Consider the following 19,259-nt stretch of genomic DNA (forward strand, 5'->3'; position numbering starts at 1 on the left):
AGCCGTGCTCCAACCTCCCAGCCTTAATCTGGTTGCAAAAGTCTGTGCGATTATTTGTTTGATTTGAGAGAGAAATATGCTCATCTCTCCTTTTGGAGCTGCAAAGCTGGACAGCTCAGCCTGGTGCAAAAGGACAGACCCGGTGTCCTTATGTCCTATGATGGAGGAAGAGGAGGATGAGGCATCACAGCGGGATGGGGACCTGATGGGTGGTGACCGTACTCCTTGTGCTCCTCCGTGTGTCCTCTGCGTGCTCAGCAGAGCTGAAACACTCCCTGCTGCATGGAAAAAAAAGAGCCTGCTATCAGCAGTGGGACCTTCTGTGGTGAGGCAGCAGCCGTCCCTGCGCAATCCACGGGGGATGTGATGCGCTGCGACTTGCACCCTCGTGTTGAGCAATGGTTTCTTGCAGGCTTGGCTTTGCGTCTGCCTGGCTGCCCTGGAGCTAAGGGTTGGCTGGGGAGGCTGCGGAGGTGGGGTGGGATGGGCAGCAGGCAGGAATCTGCAGCTGCAGAGAGATGTGGCAAGCTTCACCCCCAGAGCCCGCCGCCCTGGGCAGCGTGTGTGCTCAGGAGCTGACCCTCTGCTGCCTTCCTCGCCGGCAGCTCCATGCTTTCTGCATCACTGCATCACGTGGAGATGTCCTGTGCTTCAGGAGTGTCATTGGGGGCACCTTCTGCTCATGCCCTGTGGGCACTTATTGTGTGTACAATGCCAGCGTGCTCTCCACAGCAGGTCCAGTCTTTCCTGCTTTGGCAAACCTGCTGGTTTATGGAGAGAGAGCTGGTGAGTGGAGGAGAGCAGCTTTGATGTGGGGAGGGATAGTCTGGGGGCTGAGCATCATCCTGGCTCGAGGGCACTCGAGTCTGTGTCCTGCCATGTGGTCCCCACGTGTCTGGCATGACGTGGCACCGATGCAGCCTGCAGGCAAGGGCTGATGCCAGCACCACAGAGTTTACGCAGAACTTGGGCTGGGCTGATAATCAAGTGGAGGTTGGGGAATTCCTTGGGACAGATTGGAGGGGAAGGAAAAGAAAGGAGGGACTTGGCTGAGCGGCTGCATGCCTCATCTCATTCCGAGGCCAGGAGAGCTCTGGCTGCCTTTTAGGAGCGGTCTGGCAGTGGACTCCCAGCAGCAGGGACATCCGTATGGAGCATCTTCATGGGAAGCACACTGTGTCCCGGTGATGGACAGCACAAATGGCGTTTGGGCACAAAATCCTTTTGCAGATATGCAGTGAAACCATCTCCAGCTGTGAGGTCATGTGTATCTGCTTACAGAATGTTGGCACAGCGCGTTCTTCAGGTGTGCTTGAGCAGACTTGGTGGGTTGGGATCTGTTTGTGGGGTGATGAAAGACCTAAGCATGACCAAAAGTTTCTTTGGCCCATATCCCTGCAGTGGGGGGACAGCCCTGCCAGAAGATCTCAGCCTTCCCTTTTCACACTTCCTATCCTGACAGCATCTTCCTCACACAATGTACTGCTGATTAACCTCAACCCTGACTTGCAAAAGCACTGCTGGCTTTTTTCTGGGACATTGTCTTGTGTGATGCATCAGTGTTGTGCCTCCTGCAGCAGCTGGAGGCAAGGGAGCTGGATCCAGCCCTAATGTGTCTGTCCATGTGTCTGGGAGGTGAAGGAGAGGGAGATCAACATGTGAAGGAGAGTCTGCTTGGATGGGGAGATGTGCAATCTGAGCTTCTAGGCTGGGGTTACATAGCACTGTGATCCAACCTGCGTGTGCTCTTGCAGTCCTGAGTTATGTTGTGTCCAGAGCACCTTGCTCCAGGGATGGACCCTCTGTTGTGTCACTGCAGTGGAGGTGTCCCAGGTGGCATTGCCACGGGGCTGAGAGCTGCACAAGTTATTCAGCCACACCTGTAGGAAAGCATTGGGTGTGTGAGATGGGAGCTGCTATCCGTTCCCTGGAGCTCCCAGCCTTGGTTTGCCTTGGAAAGGGCTCCTGTGGGTGCTTGAGCCTCAAGGGCCATTAAACCTCACAGGGTTTCCAGCCTAACCAGCAGAGAGCAAGGAATTTCAAGAGACTTCTGGGCCCAGGCGTGAGCCATTCGAATACCTCGGGCAGCCATCCAAGAAGCAAATGAATATCTGGTTGTTTGTTCAGTCAGTATCACTGGGTTTGGGGAGGGTGTTTTCATCAACACCCCCCCCCCTCCTTCTCATTGCTGTTGAGCAATTAGAGCTTTGCTGCCGGGACTCGGGGTGTGAGAAGCTCACGGTTTTTGCTGCTTGTTTGCGGAGGAGCATCTCCCTGAGCTGAAGCACTGATGCGAGGCGGCTGCCACGGGGGTGACCTGGCCTTGCTATTTACACTTGACCTCCTTTCAGCCGGGGCTGGGTGTCTATTACAGGCTTTGCTGGGCCATCCGTGCTCTCCCATTAGTGTGTGTGTGCCTGTGCATGGGGATTAGAGCTATTTAGCAAAGGGTTAGTGGGAATTAGAGTGAATTATCACAGGGGAAGCATTTGTCAGAGGAGAGTCTAGCTTCACTGGAGGTTGGGAGCATCCAGCCCTGCTAAGGAGGCAAAGCAGCCCAAGAGTGAGGTGCTCATCCCATCTTCAGCAGCTTAGGTGATGTTTGCATGGCGAAGCAGGGTGAGAAGGGCCTGACCACTCAAAAAGAAAAAGAGACTTGCACTCCCAGCCAGGAGCCTGGGGACACGTGGAGGTCGTGCAATGCTGCTTTTGGTGGCTGCAGCCTCATTTAGTGCAGCACTGGCACAGGCTGCCCGGAGAAGTGGTGGGGGCCCCATCCCTGCAGACACCCCAGGGTCAGACTGGAGGAGCTCTGAGCACTGGAGCTGTGGGTGTCCCTGTTCATTGCAGGGCTCTGGGACCCGCTGGCCTTTAGGGGTCCCTTCCAACTCAAACTGTTCTGTGATTCTATCTCAACCTTCTTCTGCAGCCGCCTCCGAAGCACCGAGTCCTGCACGCGCGTGGGCTTTGCAGAGGTTGCACTAAACCCAGAGCCCATGCTCAGATCTGCACCTCTGGGAAGGGCTCACACGAGGTTTCAGCAGCGATGCTCACAGATGTGAGGCGAGAGGAGCCGTTGCAAAGCTGATTCATGGGTGCTTGCTTGCAGAGGGCTGGCTGGCTTAGCAGCGTCGCTGCATCTAAACCACCGAGATCTCAGTGGAAAAACCTTTCTGCTGCCTTTGCAGGCTGCTTTGCATAGTTTTGATGAGTGTCGTTAAACCGGGGCCGCATCCAAGCCCAGAGGTGGCTGCAGGTCCTCGGTGCTCCCTCTGCTCCATCCGTGCTCCCTCCAGCAGCTGAGATAGGGAAGATGCAGTCAAGTCCTGCACTGAGGGAAGCCCAGCTTCTAATTCCAGAGCCGTGGGTCCTGTCCTGCCTGCTGAGCCAGGGAAACTTTCTCATCATCTCAACAAACGTTGACTCAAACCCTGTGGTTTTGCTGAGCTTCGATCCAGGGCTTTCTCTCGCGCTTCTCCCCCTTCTCTCCCCCGCAAACACCAGGGAGGAGCGAGCCCCTGTGAGTGCAGGGGATGCTGCTTTCCCAGGGTCCACGTCCAACACCCACAGTGTGAAGCTGTGACCGAGGGAATGGAAAGAAGCACGGGCAGCAGGAGGGGTCAGTGGTGGTGCTGGAGTTTGGGTGGCTGTGAAGCATCCTCTCACCTGTCAGTGCTGCTGCCTGGTCCATCGCCAGGAAACAGGAGCCAAAACCAACACTGCCCTTTGGATTGCTCTATTTTCCATTTTCCTCTCTTTTCTTGCTCTGAAGCTGGTCCCATTCAAAAGAAGTCTTGACGAGATGAAACACCTTGGTGCCACGGCATGTGAGGATGTGTCCCTGTGGGATGGAGGGACCTTTGTCCTGAGCTCTTCTGCCTGCAGGACAGAGCTGGGTTTGGCATGGAGTGGTGGCCGGGATGTTCTTACATATACGGTTTTCTTTGGGAGCAGAGCAGGGCAGTGCCCACAGTTTGGAAATGCAGCGCTGGGAGGCTTTGCTGTGAGCATGGGATGCTGCGAGGCTGAGCAACACCATCTATCCCAAAGCCCAGGGGCTGAGCACCGAGAGCATCCTGACAGCCGGTCCCACCCTCCTCTTAACCTTTCCCATTCCCCTCTCCCTGTGATGCTCCTAGTACAGACTCCGGAGAAACCCTTTTATCTGCATGCAGGGAGGACAAGTTTCCAGGCCCTTTATTTAGTGGGAGAACTCGCCCCCATGACACGCTGCATCTCCATAAGAAAGCTGCTGAATGCCGGAAGAAAGCTGGCTTTGTTGTTCTTTTTGCAGCGCTAAGCAGTGCGGGCTTTTGGTTTCCTCTCTTGTTTTTCTCTTCAAACCCCGCTTTCATCTCAGAGTATTTATTTTTCACTACTTGAAGGGAGAAAGAAAAAAAAAAAGCTTATTTTTCTTTTTTTTTTTAAATGTATTTATTTAAAATTAAAATAGCAAATGTCAGTCCCCTTTGTGCCATGCCTTGGAGGGAGAAACACGATGAGGTGCTGAGGGAGGGGCACAAGCCTCGGTGCCCTCCATCCCCAGCATCTCCTCGTGCTCATCCTTCCTCCCCAGTTCTCCCTCTGTTCCCCTTTTTTTCCCTTTTCTCCCCTGAGTTTCTCTGCCCTTTTGGTCGGAGGAGCCCTAATTGGAACAGGCCGGCTCTGCTCCTGCTTCCTGCGTGGGAGTGAGAGGCTGTGCTTGTGAAAACAGTTCAAAAGTGCAGACAAATTTTTGCCTAATCCTGCCTAAATAAGTGGGGCTCAGTTGGGGTTTATTTGCCCAGGCGCTCCTGCCCTGTGTGGGGCACCTGGGAAAGGCAAATCTGCCCTAGGGGAAAACGACCTGGGATGGGAGATGTGGGAGATGGTGCCCCATAGGGGAGCGTGGGAAGGGTCTCAGCTCCCGGCCCCCTTCTCCCCAGCCTCCTCTCTTCCTGAGAAAGGTTTCTCAGCTGAACCCTGCCAGCTGGGAGACTTTGGGAATCATCTTTCAGCCTCCCCATCACTAGCCCTGCCCTGCTTTGCTCCTGGGGAAGGCCGGGGTGGAAGAGCCTGTGTGTCATGTGTTGGGTGGTGTGGGCTCCTTGTGGGACGGAGCAGCCTGGTGGCACAGGGGAAGGCAGGAGAGCAAATCAGTCCTTGCCCCTCTTGCCAAAGCTCTCAGAAACTCCTCTTACTCCTTCACAAGTGTCAGGGACTTGGCTGTGGGGCAGCACTGGGATGCCCCTGGGGTGGCAGAAGCTGGCACTGAGCATGGTCCCTGGGGACACAACCTCCTCCCTGTCCTGGCTGCAGTTGCCCTCCAGCAGAACCTGCATGGGAGCATCTCAGCCAGCTATGGCTCAAGGACTGAGCTCGTCTGAGATATCTTGGTGTAAATTCATGCAGCTGTTGGACGCACGGTCCTAGAGAGATTATTGTCTTCGCTTGATGCAGTGCCAAATTGCACCTTCCCCAAAACATACCCCATGCCTCCTTCAAGCAATCGGCGTGTCCCTCATCCTCGTGGTGTCAGCACACCGTGGGATTAGTCCCTGTCCCAGGCAGGCTTTTACCTTCAAGAACGGCAAGCTGGGTCCCTGACCTGGTGTCCATCCAGCAGAGCAGGGGCGGGGGGGCTGTGGGGTCAGCTGGCCCTGCTCTGACCTGCTGGGCATCCATCTACACGCAGGCTACTGTGTAAAACAGTGGGGACCAAACAAGGACACATTGGGGCTTTTGATGGGAAACAAAGTGAGTGACTGAGGGAAGCTTAAAGGGGGCATTGACTCCAAGTGGAAATTAGGGAGAAAAATGACTTTGCTCCTGTCCTCCAACTTTTTTTCTTGACTGCCATTTATTTTGCTTATGCAATCAGATGCTAATGTTTTGACATGCAGCACAGTCACTTGCATTTTAAGGTCAAAATCCCTAAAGTTTGTAAATCGTAGTGCTTTAAAAAGATCAGATGCATAGAAATAGTTTATACATGCGGAGCCTGCGGAGAGCAGAGTGGGAATTTGTCTGGGAGATGAACTCGGTGATGTTGGCCTCTCTGTGTTTCTCACAGTCCCCGTGTCTGCTCGTCCAGCACCTAGAGCAGTGCAGTCATAGCCTGATTAAGGTTGGTAAGGACCTCTCAGATCTCCAGCCCAGCACACGTCCCCACAGCTCTGGTACACCCCCAGAACTGTGACCCTCCCACCCCTGGGCAGCTATGCCACTCTTTCAGAGAGGAAATTGTTCCTAATATCCACCCTGAAACTCCTCTGGCACAACTTGAGGCCATTATCACTAGTTACCTCGGATGGTGGCTGGGATGGTGGATCTTCTTCAGCTTAAAAGCTGCACAGGGGTGCAATGCTGGCTGTTGGCTGTGGCAGGATCTCTGCCATCCTTTTGTCCTTCTGAGATCTGGTCCCCAGGGGCGTGAAAGAGGTGGAGGAAAAGCAAAGTCTGGTTTTGGGAAGCCTTTGTGGTCTCAAGCTGAACCCCCAGACCTCTCCTTACTTTGCAAAGCTGCAGCCTCTCACATCAGCATCCCTCTGCCTTCCCACCGTGCAAGGCAAATTGCTTATCTCTGCCTTACAGATGCTGGAGATGATGTGACATAATTTTCCACAGCGCCTGCGACTCCTGCTATTATTTAAAAGCCAAACCATCATACCCTGCCTGGTCTCCCAGGAGGAAAATCAAATGCTGCTCCCTGTCAGTACAGCGGCAGCAGCAGGAGACTGGCATCTCGGCACGTGTGAGCTGTGTCAATGAGGCTTTAATGGGCGTTGTAAAACCCATCTGACAACCCCAGCAGCCCTGCAGTGCAAGTCCACGCTTGGTTTTTAGGTTTGAATATGAAATTGCCCAACGAAGCTGGGATACAGCAGCTGGGTTTGGTGCATTCCGAGCCCGCCTGCGTGCACGCATGCATGCTTTTGCATGTGCTCTGTGGGCAGCAGGAGGTACACAAAGGGGACGTTTTATTTGTGTAAGATTTGATTAAAATCTTGGAGAGGGGTTTCAGATGACAGTGAAAGCTGAAACCAGGGGAGCAAAGCCTGGCCTGCTTTTGTTACCAAAATGCTGCCCCGCTCTGACCTCTGCCCACCCCAGGCTGCAGGCGGGTGTGTGCTGCGGGTACGGGGGCAGCACTGTGCCTGCATCCTCCTGCAGGGTCCTGCATCCTCCTGTAGGGTCCTGCATCCTCCTGCAGGGTCCTGCATCCTCCTGTAGGGTCCTGCATCCTCCTGTAGGGTCCTGCAGAGCACAGCCTCGTCAGAGGGCAGGTAAAGCCCTCGTGCTCCCAGGAATTTACAAGGAGAGCAACATTTCAGTACATTTAGTATCTCTCATACCCCCCAGACACGAACACACAGCTTCACCAACGCAGTGAGTGCTGCACATGGGAGCTCTCCTACAGAGGTGGGATGCTGTTGTCTAAAATTAGGCTTCTGCAGACATTTGCAGGTGTGGGGCTTTGGGGCTGTGTTGTGTTTTGAAGAAGTGTTAAGCACTCGCTATGGTCTAGGTTTCGCTTCTGAATTTTCCCAGTGCATCTTGTTTTAAAGGAGAAGCCTTGAAATGTGCCTCGTTGTCTGGTTTTGGTGCTCGCCTCATGAAACCGAAACCCTATCGCGTGCTACTCAGCAACTGCTCTGCTGGCTCTGTGCAAACCCAAACACGTGGACCCACAGCCATCAGTGACAGATGCTCCTTTCCATGGCAGCAACAAGAATTCAGCACGGCCAGATGCCCTGCTTGTGGCTTGCCTTAAGGAGGTCATCTGCACGCAGGTTTTCACGAGTGATTCTTTGCAAAATGAGGTTGGAAGAGTTTTCTGAGCTCTGACTCAGCTTCCCATGGCTGGGGAGCAGTGTGCTGCCGAGGGAGCAGATCCCTGGGTGGTCCCCATAACCACAGAGCACAGCCAGCAGAGCATTAACGTGTAACATGAGGATGAAGGGAAAAGGGCACCGAAGCACTTTCTCCCAGTGTTATCTCGAAGCCAGCAGATGGAGAACAGAGATACGCAGGGTGCCTGCTCGTTTTTCTGTGCCCTCTTCAGCCAAATCCAGTAAATAATGAAGTGTAATTTGCCAAATAGCCTTTGAATGTTATTATTTGCTCTTGAAGGTCCCGATGATCGCAGTGTGGCAGGCAGGCCTTGATTTCTGCAGCTGGGCTGAGGGAAGAATGGGACACAGGGGCTCAGTGTTGGCGTTGAGAGCAGTGAATGGGGGTGCGTGGGGGGCTTTGTACATCTGTGCTTGAGGTGAGAGATGGAAGGTGTAAAGATGAGGGCAGGAGAGCAGCTCTGCTTGGCTGGGCTGCACTAGGGATGCTCTTGGCGATCCTTGGGAGGGGAGCACTGTGCGGGGGTATTAAATCAGAGAGCTAAGGTGGCTTTCCACAGTACAGAGAGCACTGTCATTGTCATCCAACTGCTGATGGAAGCATCAAAAGTTTGTGCTCACTGTTTTTCCACTGAGAATGGTTTCCATTGAATAGTTCTGATGGGCTGCAGGGCTCCAGCACAGGATTTACAATGGGACCAACGTTCAGTTGTTGGAGATGGTGAACGTTTGAGGCTTTCCTTCGCCACAAATGATGGTTTTCAGGATTGTTTCAAGTATGTGAAAAGGAGCCACAACCTTTATTCAGATCGGGATTCTTCTTAGTTGTTCTTTTTTTCCCAAATGGTTGCTTTTGTTTGTGGAGCCCTTTGGCTGCAGTTACCACCTCCTTCCAAATAAAATTGCAAAAGGAAAGGGAAGAAAGGCAGACCTTTGCTTCTGGTCAGGACTGGCTCCAAGGCCCTTGGCCTGGCTCACGTGTCCCATGGGGCGGCTGCGCATTGTTCGGTGACTCACGGAGTGCCTGGGCCTTGCATGATGTAACTCTGCTCGTGTGGGATTTTCCAGCTCTTTGTTTTCCCTCCCATCCTTGAATGGCTTTTCTGCTGGTTCTCCATCCCGCCTCGTCCTGCTGTGGCCCTAGTTTTTCTGGGATTGCCTGTGGTTCTTCAAAAGGACTTTTCCTCTTGCTCTGGGTGGGATGCCCAGCGTTGGAGGAGCCATTCAGGGATGCTTTCCTTCACGCTTCCTCGTTCACTCTTGTGTAGGACTCGTGGCCCAGCTATCTTGCAGGCTTCAGAAGCCACCTGGGATGGTGATGCTGGATGAGCTGTTGTCTGTGATAGTTTCTGATCTCACCATCAAATTTCCATTCATGGTTGGCTCACAGGGAGACCACAAGTAGCACCACGTAGCCAAGCCTACCAGACATAGCTTGTCTGCAGGTCTGCTCATGGGCTTGCAGGGTTTAGGTTTAGAGCTGCAGGGTCTGGGTGTGAAAAAGGAACAGTTAGCTTGCTTTCTGTCGATGCAATGAACTGTGCAACGTGTTCTGTTGTCTTTCCCAGTCCTTTAAGAGTGTTTTTCTCTTCTGATGTTTTCAGATATGGAATGTGCAGACGTGCCTTTGCTAACCCCCAGCAGCAAGGAAATGATGTCTCAGGCACTGAAAGCCACCTTCAGCGGCTTCGCAAAGGAGCAGCAGAGGCTGGGAATCCCCAAAGGTAAACTGTGGGCACAGAGGACACATCCCCCTGCCACGATCCCCTTCTCCACAGCATCACTGCCCTTCCTGTGGCACTGCCCTGTTTCTTGGCAGTTTAAGCAGGAAGAATCCAGACACACAGGCAGAACCTTTCAGTGCCACTTGCAGACTGTACCCGCCTGACAGATTGCCCCTGTCTGTCCTGCTCACAAAGCAAGATAACCTCTGCTGCCAGACTGCCCCACAGCTTTGTTGAGACTGTGAGACTGGTGTTTGCAAATCACATCCACTGTACAGGGAAGCAGCTGGGATGCTTTACAGGAGGCTGATAACAAGGGGAAAGCAACAAGATGAAGGAGTGAGTGGGAGAAGGGGTCAGAGAACTGCCAGGATTTTTGTAAGTCCCAAAGCTCAGCCCTGCTATGAAATATGTCTGCAAACAGGGCTGATGCAAACTTACTCTGGGTACAGCATGCCCCCACCTCATGCTGCCAACAGATTGTCAGTCTCTAGAGGACGAGGCTGTGCAGGTGCTTATCCTCTGGGATGGATGTAGCACTCTCTGTGTCCCTGTTTCCCTGGGGAAAAGGCTCGTGGTTGCTCGTTAATGGATCTCTTCTACAACCCCTCATTCGTTGCTCATTAATGGGTCTTTTCTGCAACCCCTTGGTGCAGACCCCCAGCAGTGGACAGAGACGCACGTGCGGGACTGGGTGATGTGGGCAGTGAACGAGTTCAGCCTGAAGGGAGTGGATTTCCAGAAGTTCTGCATGAACGGAGCTGCCCTCTGCGCCCTGGGCAAGGAGTGCTTCCTGGAGCTGGCGCCCGACTTTGTGGGAGATATCCTTTGGGAACACCTGGAGATCTTGCAGAAAGGTGAGAGCTGGGGCCTCCCCGGGGGGGAGTTTGTGTGCCCCTGGCTGCTGTGGTTATGGGGCTTTTCCAAGGAGCATGATGTCCAGCCTGGGCTGCAATCCCAGTAAAAGCAGCTCGGAGAGCTCAGCTTTCCCGTAAGGATTCAGATGGGCATCACAGCCAGTAGTGGGCAACGCAAATCCTGGCACTTGTTGAAAGAGGAAGGGAACACCCTGTTCATGCAGGGACACTCTGCCTGCCTGGAATTGGTGGTGGGATTTTCCGAAGCATTCTTCCTCAGCACGTTTAGCTCCCACTGTGAGTTTTACTACTTCCTCCGGTGCAGCCAGGTACAACAACATCACCAGGATCCCACGCTGACGTCCCAGTTGCACTTGGAAGTGGATTTTCTTTGTTCCTTGCCTAATGAGTGTAATTAAGTATGGCCATATCCCACACGGGAGGGGATGGGAGAAACCATATCTGCCTGTCCCCGCAAACAAGCAATTGAGGGCATTAATTCTGGTTGATTCCCAAGGGGTGGGGAGGGGGGGGGGTGTCACGCATTGATTTTTGATGTTCATTTTGATGGTGTGCAGCTTTTTCCAACTGAGATGGTTCCTGAGGAGCTTAAGACCTTTAATAGCATCAAGAGGAGGAGCAGCAGCAGATCGGGGTCCTCCTGTAGCTCGTTGCTGTGCAGAGCTATGTGCTCTCCTGGAACACCCAGTGCTGCTGGGCTGACCCTGCGTGCTGGTGGCAGGAAGGGGAGGGGGAGCAAAGTTATGCCTTCCAGGAAACCATTGACAAATGGATGTTAATTGCTGATTGCTAATTTTACTGCTACCTGTGGTTTGCAGAAGGTAAACATGGCTCTTCCCAGGGTCAGGGGATGACAGACTGTTTTTCTGCTCTTTGTTTGACTCTGTATCTGTTCAGTTCTTCTCGTTTTGCATGATTTTTAATGAGTGCTTATATCAACAGCACGCAGTTTAACCAAACAAAGCAAGACGTTGTGGTCAGTCCTATTTCTATTTGCTATAAGCCATTGCTTGTAACACAGCTCTGCCTTCCTGCAGCCCACTGGAGGGACGTGGAGTGGCACTGGGCTGGGTCTGCTCCCAGCTCTGCTCTTGCTGCAGGTTCCCCAGGGCATGGAGAAGAGCTTGGTGCTGTATTGCTCACTGCTAAGTGGGGTTCCAGTTTCCCTGCAGCACTGACACATGGGTGTTCAGATGCTGCAGTCAGGAGGGTGCAAAAGGTGTGAGGTAGATAACAGCTTTTACAAAGAAGCTGGAAATCTTTTGTACCTATTGCAGCTTTTCTTCGAAAAGGATGGAAAAGAGTAAAGCAGAATTTCTTTGTCTCAACACCACTGACACAGCTCTGGGAACCAAGAAATCCCCGTTCTGTGCTCAGCTTTGTTGGTGACTTCATCACTTCTTGCTTAATTTGTCTGAGCCTTAGCCTGGATGGTGGGTTCTTAACACATTTCCCAGAGGGGCAATATCTGTAAAGTATTTGGAGAGTAACTGAGAAGAGCTTCCAAGAAATAACCAGCTTCACTCCAAGGACTAATTACTCTTCCCTGTAAGTCATGAGACTCATGTTACTGGTCTTACATCTTCAGGCCCCAGACAAGTCTGGGTTGTGTTGTGCTGGTGTTGTACAACACATCTCTCCCTGTGTGAGACGAGATGTTTCTCTCCACTTTGCAGCTGGAGATGTGAAGCATGAAGGGATCAACATCCCCCCATGCCCATCTGTAGAGCCACATGATGGGTGAGCCCGCAGGGTCCAGCTCACCAGTCCCCACTTCTCACAGCCATCGCCCTCCATCACCACTCAGAGCAGTTGATGTATGTGAGGGTGGTGGCTGACCCTGACGTGCCTGGTGTTACCTGCAGTGATGTGACCACCGGAGTGGGGTCGTGCTGGGACAGGCTGTGACCCCACTGTCCTCCTGCTAACACTCCTCCCTTGTGAGCTCTGTCTGAGGGAGTGACTCACGGACCACAGCCTGCTCAGGGTTTAAAAATGGCAGCAGATGGGCGACTTTTCCCTGCATGGATTGGGGTATTTTCGGGCCTATTTTTCCAAATTTCTTCCTAAAATAGCCTCTCCAGTTACCAGCAGTCAGCAGTGCCCTCCGCTTGACTGTAAGCATAGCTGAAGGTTGCTCTCTTTCCCTGTGGTCACCCTCCCTGCCCCTTGGCAGACTCCGTGGGGAGAAAAAGAGCATTTCTCATTAGGTCTCTCTGTTTGCACAAAACCTCCTTTTGTTGGAGAATATTTTCCACCCTGCAGTCCCCAGGAGAGAGGGCCAAAATTAGGCTCCTTGCAAATGAGCACGCGTTATCTTCAGTTTGCTTCTCTGCAGCCCCAGCAGAAATAAATATAACCAGGAGTTCTTAGTGCATTTTATTTTTGTTACCCTCTGCAAAGAAAGGAAAATCTCCCATGCTGATATCTCTGCCCGCACGCCGTACTGGAAGGAGTAAGGTGTTAATGGAAAAACTGGTCAGGGAGGAGCAGTGGCTTTTACATGGGAAAGCAAAGTCAGTGCTGAGGCTGGGAGCAGCAAAGTGCTCAGAAAGAGCAGTGGAAAGTAGACAGCCTGCTTGATGGGATGCTCGCTTCTTCCCAGTGAACCACGCCTATAGAAAGGTTAAGGCTTGTGGTGCTGCCTGTATGCATTCTGTGTGTTAGGAATGGTTAATGGAGAGGATGGCAAAGCTTTGAGATGGATCCTCTGCTTTCAACGGGTGTAAGGTGGAAGGTGATGTGTGTGCTGGGAGATAGCACTGATTTAATGTTGTAGGGGCTGGTTTGGCTCTGCGTTATCCACGTACATACATCTACCTGGCCTAAAAATGGAGAGTTTTCCAGGGAAAAAAGCTGCCCTGTCTTTTCCATGAGATCACACACGTAACCACGCTAAGCAAAGAAACTGACACCAGCAAAGGAAGTGAGGAGATGATGTAACAAGCATTGCAGAGCCACCTGGAGTCGTGCATGGAGAGAAATGTTGCTTTGCTTTGTTTAAATCTGTGTGTGTCTGCAGTAGGAGTTCCCAGAGGAGCCCGAATGCTTCAAGCATGTGTTTCAGTGGCATTTCAGCACTTGACTGCACATTTCCTTTGAATGTCCCAGCTTAACCCAGCCAGGAGCCTTTTAGGAAGTTTAGACCTCTCTACATCACAGTATGTCTTGCAAAGCATGACATGTCTGCAGGCACGTGACGTCTGCTTCCTTTTCTCTTTGCAGAAGAGGCAAAGCCATACCCAGCAAATGGAGTGAATGCAGCGTATCCAGAAACCCGCTATACTTCAGACTACTTCATTAGTAAGTCCCAATTAGCATTATCATTACTGTGCTTCCAGGCATAGAAGGGCCACCTCCTAGAGGTGTCTCTGCATCGCATGAGGACTGCTTGCTTTGCTTTCTGAGCCTCTCGTCCTGCCGACAGGTTACGGCATCGAGCACGCGCAGTGCGTGCCTCCCTCCGAGTTCTCCGAGCCCAGCTTCATCACAGAGTCCTACCAGACCCTCCATCCCATCAGCTCAGAAGAGCTCCTGTCCCTCAAGTATGAGAACGACTATCCCTCTGTCATCCTGCGTGACCCCGTGCAGACGGACTCCCTGCAGACAGACTACTTCACGATCAAGCAAGAAGTGGTAATGCCCGACAACATGTGCATGGGGCGTGCCAGCCGAGGTACAGTCGGGCATCTCTCGTGGTTTGCTTGGGTTCTCGCTGGCTCTGCTTCCATGAATGTGTGTGTGCTGCCTTCCCCCGTGTAGGAGATGGTCCTTCGTTGGGACCCAAAGCCAACAGGGAGCCATGCAACACTGGTAACGGAGCTGTTTCCCAACATGTGTCTTTTATGGGGTTGAACTCCCAGATAGATTCTCTGATGGCTTTGGACCTTTCCTGCCTTTCTCTCTGGGGAAAGCAAGAAGAAGGTCTTTCTTGTCTCCACTCTTCTGGCTGTTTTTGCATCTGCTTAAGTGTACCATTTCTGGCTCTGTATTTTGATGTCAAACTTGAAATAGCCTTAAAGGTTATTAGGGGGGACAGACTGCTGTGTGGTTGTATAAATCTCACTGTCCTAGGAGGCCAGGCAAAAAAACTACAAATCCTTCACAAGTTCTCATCAGGAATTGCTCTCTAAAGCTCTGAAAGGCTTTACACTTGACAATCCAAAGTCCTTACCATTACTTGCATTGATTTTGATTGCTGTTTGCTTGAACTGGAGAGCTGTTCCAACGAAGCCAAGCCTTGTGCTTTGTTAGGAGACTCACATATCATGTGTTGGGTCAATGACAGAGCCCCTGAATCCTGTGCTACACCCTGCATCTCTCGAGTTATAAGTACACCATCCCTGTTTGAGCTGATGGGCTTTAAACACGCAAGCACTTTTGAAGATTTGAGCCCAAATGCCTTTTCAACTGCTGCTATTAAATTCTGAACACATGGGGCACAGGTGCCCGCCTATTTTGTAATTACATTGCTTAAAGTGAGGCCAGGGATCTGGCTCACAGAATATATTCAAAGACAGAGTTTAATGTGTGGAGCTCAAAGTCACTTACAAGGGGCTATCATTATCTCCAGCTTCCAGGGGAGAAGAGATCTGACCTGCCTGCGATCGTGTCCTGAGTAGAATCCAGGTGTTCCCACGCCTAAAATTCGTTGCACTATCTTATCCCTCTGCTCTGGGTTTGAAGTTGAATGTTTGAACCCATTCATCCATCACTGAAAGCTGGAGATGTGCTGGCTCCCTGTGAAAGCCCTTTGCAGGTGTGCATTGTGTATGTCTTGCACAGCAGAACTCCTGAGTTGCTCATTCTTTCTCAAGGCTGGCGGAGCTAATGACAGGAAATGTATTAATTGTGTTATTACCTCTGCTTCTGATGGTTGAGAGAGGTTTCTGGGATGATACAGTGAGTCAAAAGGGCAGTGGTGTCACAGCTCTAGGTAAGCTTCCCTTTCTGGGGTTGCTTTTCTGTCATTCATTCATCTGTCTTTCACCCTTCTTGAACTTTTCTTTAACAAGGTTATTTCCTAAGAATTCTCATTGAAATGCAGTGACTCGGGGATGTTTTTGCAATTGCACCTTGAGCCTTTTCCTACTGGAAAGCCTAAAAAGGCTCCAGGTGAGGGAAGAAGGAGCTCTTCTCTCAGCACTGAGGACCAAGGGCTCTGGTGTTAGCCAACACTACTGATTGCAGTCCAAGAAATGAAGCACACTATGGCCATACTTACATTTGAGCTGTGTAGAATGGACTTTGGGTGGCATAAATCTTCCCAGAGTGGTATAAGGAAGCTTTAATGTAAACCAGAGTCCAGCTTATTTATATTTACAGACATCTCTACCTCCCCCTCTATTATAAGGTTAATCATTCGCAAAGTCGAGCACTTAAGGAAGGGAGACATCAGGGTGAAGAGTTTCCAGACAGTCGTGCTCTGCCTCGCATTGTGTGGGCATTAGGAGTTAATTCCATCATTCCAAGGGATTTTTTTTCTGTCTGCCTTATCTGGTTGGAAAGTGTGGCTGCCAAACTCCTTCACGAGTTTCTCCTGAGTAGGTGCAAGGCATGATTTTCAAAGGCTCACAGCTAGGTCAAATCTGGGTGAATTTTCAGTGAAGTGACACAAGTCGTGGCTGTAGTGCTGAGTTCATCTGGCAGGTTGCTGGTTGCTTTTCTAGAAGAGCTTGTGCCTTTCCCAGATTAGTGGTCATGCCAATTAATGAGCCGTGATATTTTCCCCTTGCAGGATACAGGAATTGATTGAAGCGCATTTCGTTCAGTTCTCAGAATAAATAAATAAATAAAAGAATTTGAAGCATGGATATCACCAAGAGTCATTTTCAACCTTGGATTCCCTAGAAGTAACTAGCAAGATAACCAAGGGGGAGTGCTGGATGTCAGGGTGCACTGAGCCTCATGAAATCACACTAAGGAGAAGCTGAGCCTAAACTGGAAATCCCAGGCTTGTAAGACCAGTTCATTTGCTTGAAGACAGAGCATCTCTGTGGGATGAAGAGAGAGATGGCTGCAGCCGAGGCCAGCACTCGGGGCAGAGCTGCCTTTTTGGCATAGCCCTGCACCCACGGCAGTTAAGTCTTTTTGCAGCAAGTGCTCTCCGAACTACAACACAACAAATATCTGGGGGAGCGTGCCAGCGTCCTTCCTTGGTCCCGTTCCCCTGTGATTTACTATCTGGGCCTGAGCCGTGGGTAGCTCTGCCAATGGAAATTTCTCCAGGAGTTCTTGCACAATCCCAGCAGCTGTTTTTAGCCCGGTTTGGGAAGTTAGTGAACTTGAATGATCCTGTTATGCTCTCGGTTTGTCAGTAAAGATGTTGAGCAATCGGCAGTGTGAGGGAGATCAGAGAGAGCAATTTCAGTTTGTTCTTTGTATCCTTTTTTAGCTCGCTGCGTTCAGTACAGAGGGTATACTTGTGCTGTTCCTAGCGGGTGTAAAGCAGCGTAGTGCTGCTGAGGATCTGGCCTCTCATGTTCTGATCTTTACTAAAAATACCCTGGAGAGTAGCTGTGATACAACCCAGCTGTGCTCACCTTACCAGAACTGGAAAAATAGCTGTTTGAGCTCTCAGCCTTTTGCTCCCTTCCTCCATCAAATTGCTGCTGTTTGGGGATCTGGGGGGTGGAAGTCGGTTGTAACATATGGCAATAAAAGGCTGCTGTATGGTTTTGTAGGAAACATGAAAAGCAAAAGAAGCCGGGTGTCCAGTGCCCTTGAATAAGCCCGAGCAGTGCTTACATAGGACTGGCAGTTATAATATGGGAATTACTGCGGACCCTTATCTTTCTGCAGCAAGAGGCCTTGGAGAGCCCATGTTTGGGCCCCAAGTATCTGTCTAAAGTGGATTATTTCTGACTTTTTGAAACAGAGGACAATTTCCAGTTAGCCCCAGGCGTCTGTCTTTGGTAGAAATTCAAGGCTCTGCTTTTTTTCCCCCTAATTCTCTTTGCCTTCCTCTTCATTTCAGGGCTTGATTTTGTGTTGTATGGTTGAGGCACAGCCCGACGGCATCATCTGCCTGGCTGCCTTGTTGCAGGCAAGCAGAGCATCCTTCTCACAACCACACTGACTGAGAGCATCCCTGTGCTGGCCTCTCACATTGCCTTCCTTCTCACCAGGTAAACTGGGTGGCCAGGACTCCTTTGAGAGCATAGAGAGCTACGACAGCTGCGACCGCCTGACGCAGTCCTGGAGCAGCCAGTCCTCCTTCCAGAGCCTGCAGCGCGTCCCCTCCTACGATAGCTTTGACTCGGAGGACTACCCTGCTGCCCTGCCCAACCACAAACCCAAGGGCACCTTCAAGGACTATGTTCGAGACCGGGCTGACATGAACAAGGACAAGCCTGTCATTCCCGCTGCTGCCCTCGCTGGTTACACAGGTAGGGTCATGGCCCTCAGGAAGCATCTCTGTGCTCAGCATCTCGTGCAGAGCCTCTGCATCAGGAGAGGGCAGAGCCTCCGGGGTCTCTGGGTTGCTCTGAGGGTCTGTGGGGGCTGTATCCTCTGGGCATGGCACTCTGACCCACGGAGGATCTCAGCACAGGGCACCTGTGTGTTGTTTGCACTGGATGTCTCTTGTTGACTTTGGTAGGAATTGGGATCTGGTGAGCTTTGTTGAGAACACAAAGTACTGGAGAGCCCTGGCTTCCCCACTGCCATTTTCATGCAGCATGCTGGCCTCTTGCTTGTGGTTTCCCACCTCAGGCAGGACTGGCTGTGTTTCAGCATTGCAATGCATGATGCAGAATGGTCTTATCCTCTTTCAGCTAGAGGGAAGGAACTTTGTTTTGCTCTTTGTGTTGGTGGGAGAGAGGGATGGGATACTGCCAAAGCACATCCAAGCATTTTCCATTCCCTGCAATGAGATGAGAAGGTGACAGACTATGGGAACTCTGTTTTTTATACAATAGTCCCCCAGCAATCTGGCCACCTCCTTTCTTCACAGTGAGAAACATGGGATCAGGCTTCAAGCCAATGTCGAGGTAATCCTTTCCAGTCATTCTCTGCTATGTCTTTCCCTGTAAGACAGGTAAGTTGGCAGGGCAGCCTCCTGCCTGCTCTTCCCCTTGTTCTCACTGATCCCTCCTCCCCAGTTGCTAGCAGCCATGGCCTGGAGGAGCCAAGCAGTGGAAATAGTTGTGCAGATAAAGATCATCGAAAGGTTCAGAGCAGATCCTGAGGTGTGGCTGTCCCTGAAATCTCCTCCCACACACAGCTCATCTTTGGGCTAATACTGAGTTTTTGTTGGGGGTAAACGCAGAGGGGAGGAGAAGTGGAGAGATAATTTTAGGAGCAACATGTAAAAAAGGAAGTGGTTTGTTGCTATAGCTTTAGTTAGAAAGAGAGCTCAGCTCAGCCTTGCCGAATGAGCCTGTTTTGAGCAGGTCTATGCAAAATAAAAGCGTGCTCTGCCATTCCTGAATGGCTTTGGCTGGGGGAGGTGGTGGGGAGAGGTGTGAGTGGTAGGAGGGGCTCTGCCCCCATCCGCAGCAGTTGGTGTTCCTAAAAGAGCCCAGAAGCACTACTTGCACTTCTTCCTCCTTTCTTCTGATGCCACCTTTCACTTGGGCTGTAGAAGTGTGTTGGGCACTCGGGCAGGAGCTTGGCTGCGGGGACGTTTCCCTTCACATTTGCTGTTCATGGAGGAGGAGAGGCTGCACTCCCAGTCCTGCTGCTTGGCCAAGGAGCATTAGCACCCCAAAGTGTGTCCTTGGGCTCTTGCCACAGGGAAATCACTTCGGTTTATGCAGTGCCAGAGCACACTTCCAAATGCTTTTCTCCACATAACTTTTTCCCTTGCCTCATTTCAAAGCCTG

The 19,259-nt window shown here is 51.5% G+C and overlaps 1 protein-coding gene across 3 annotated transcripts in view; it reads left to right on the forward strand.

The window, feature by feature from the left end:
• ETS1 (ETS proto-oncogene 1, transcription factor) overlaps window positions 1-19,259 on the forward strand; it is a 62,862-nt gene that overhangs the window by 35,768 nt on the left and 7,835 nt on the right. For all 3 annotated transcript variants that reach the window (XM_065738571.1, XM_065738572.1, XM_065738574.1), the window contains 5 exons: window positions 9,437-9,556; window positions 10,213-10,413; window positions 13,660-13,737; window positions 13,862-14,110; window positions 17,562-17,822. In XM_065738571.1, the coding sequence (XP_065594643.1) occupies window positions 9,437-9,556; window positions 10,213-10,413; window positions 13,660-13,737; window positions 13,862-14,110; window positions 17,562-17,822 (909 nt within the window). The remainder of the gene's footprint in view (window positions 1-9,436; window positions 9,557-10,212; window positions 10,414-13,659; window positions 13,738-13,861; window positions 14,111-17,561; window positions 17,823-19,259) is intronic.

The sequence above is a fragment of the Cyrtonyx montezumae genome, unplaced genomic scaffold (assembly GCF_038088225.1).
Source record: "Cyrtonyx montezumae isolate F1298 unplaced genomic scaffold, pur_monq_1.0 scaffold_22, whole genome shotgun sequence".
Taxonomy (NCBI): domain Eukaryota; kingdom Metazoa; phylum Chordata; class Aves; order Galliformes; family Odontophoridae; genus Cyrtonyx; species Cyrtonyx montezumae.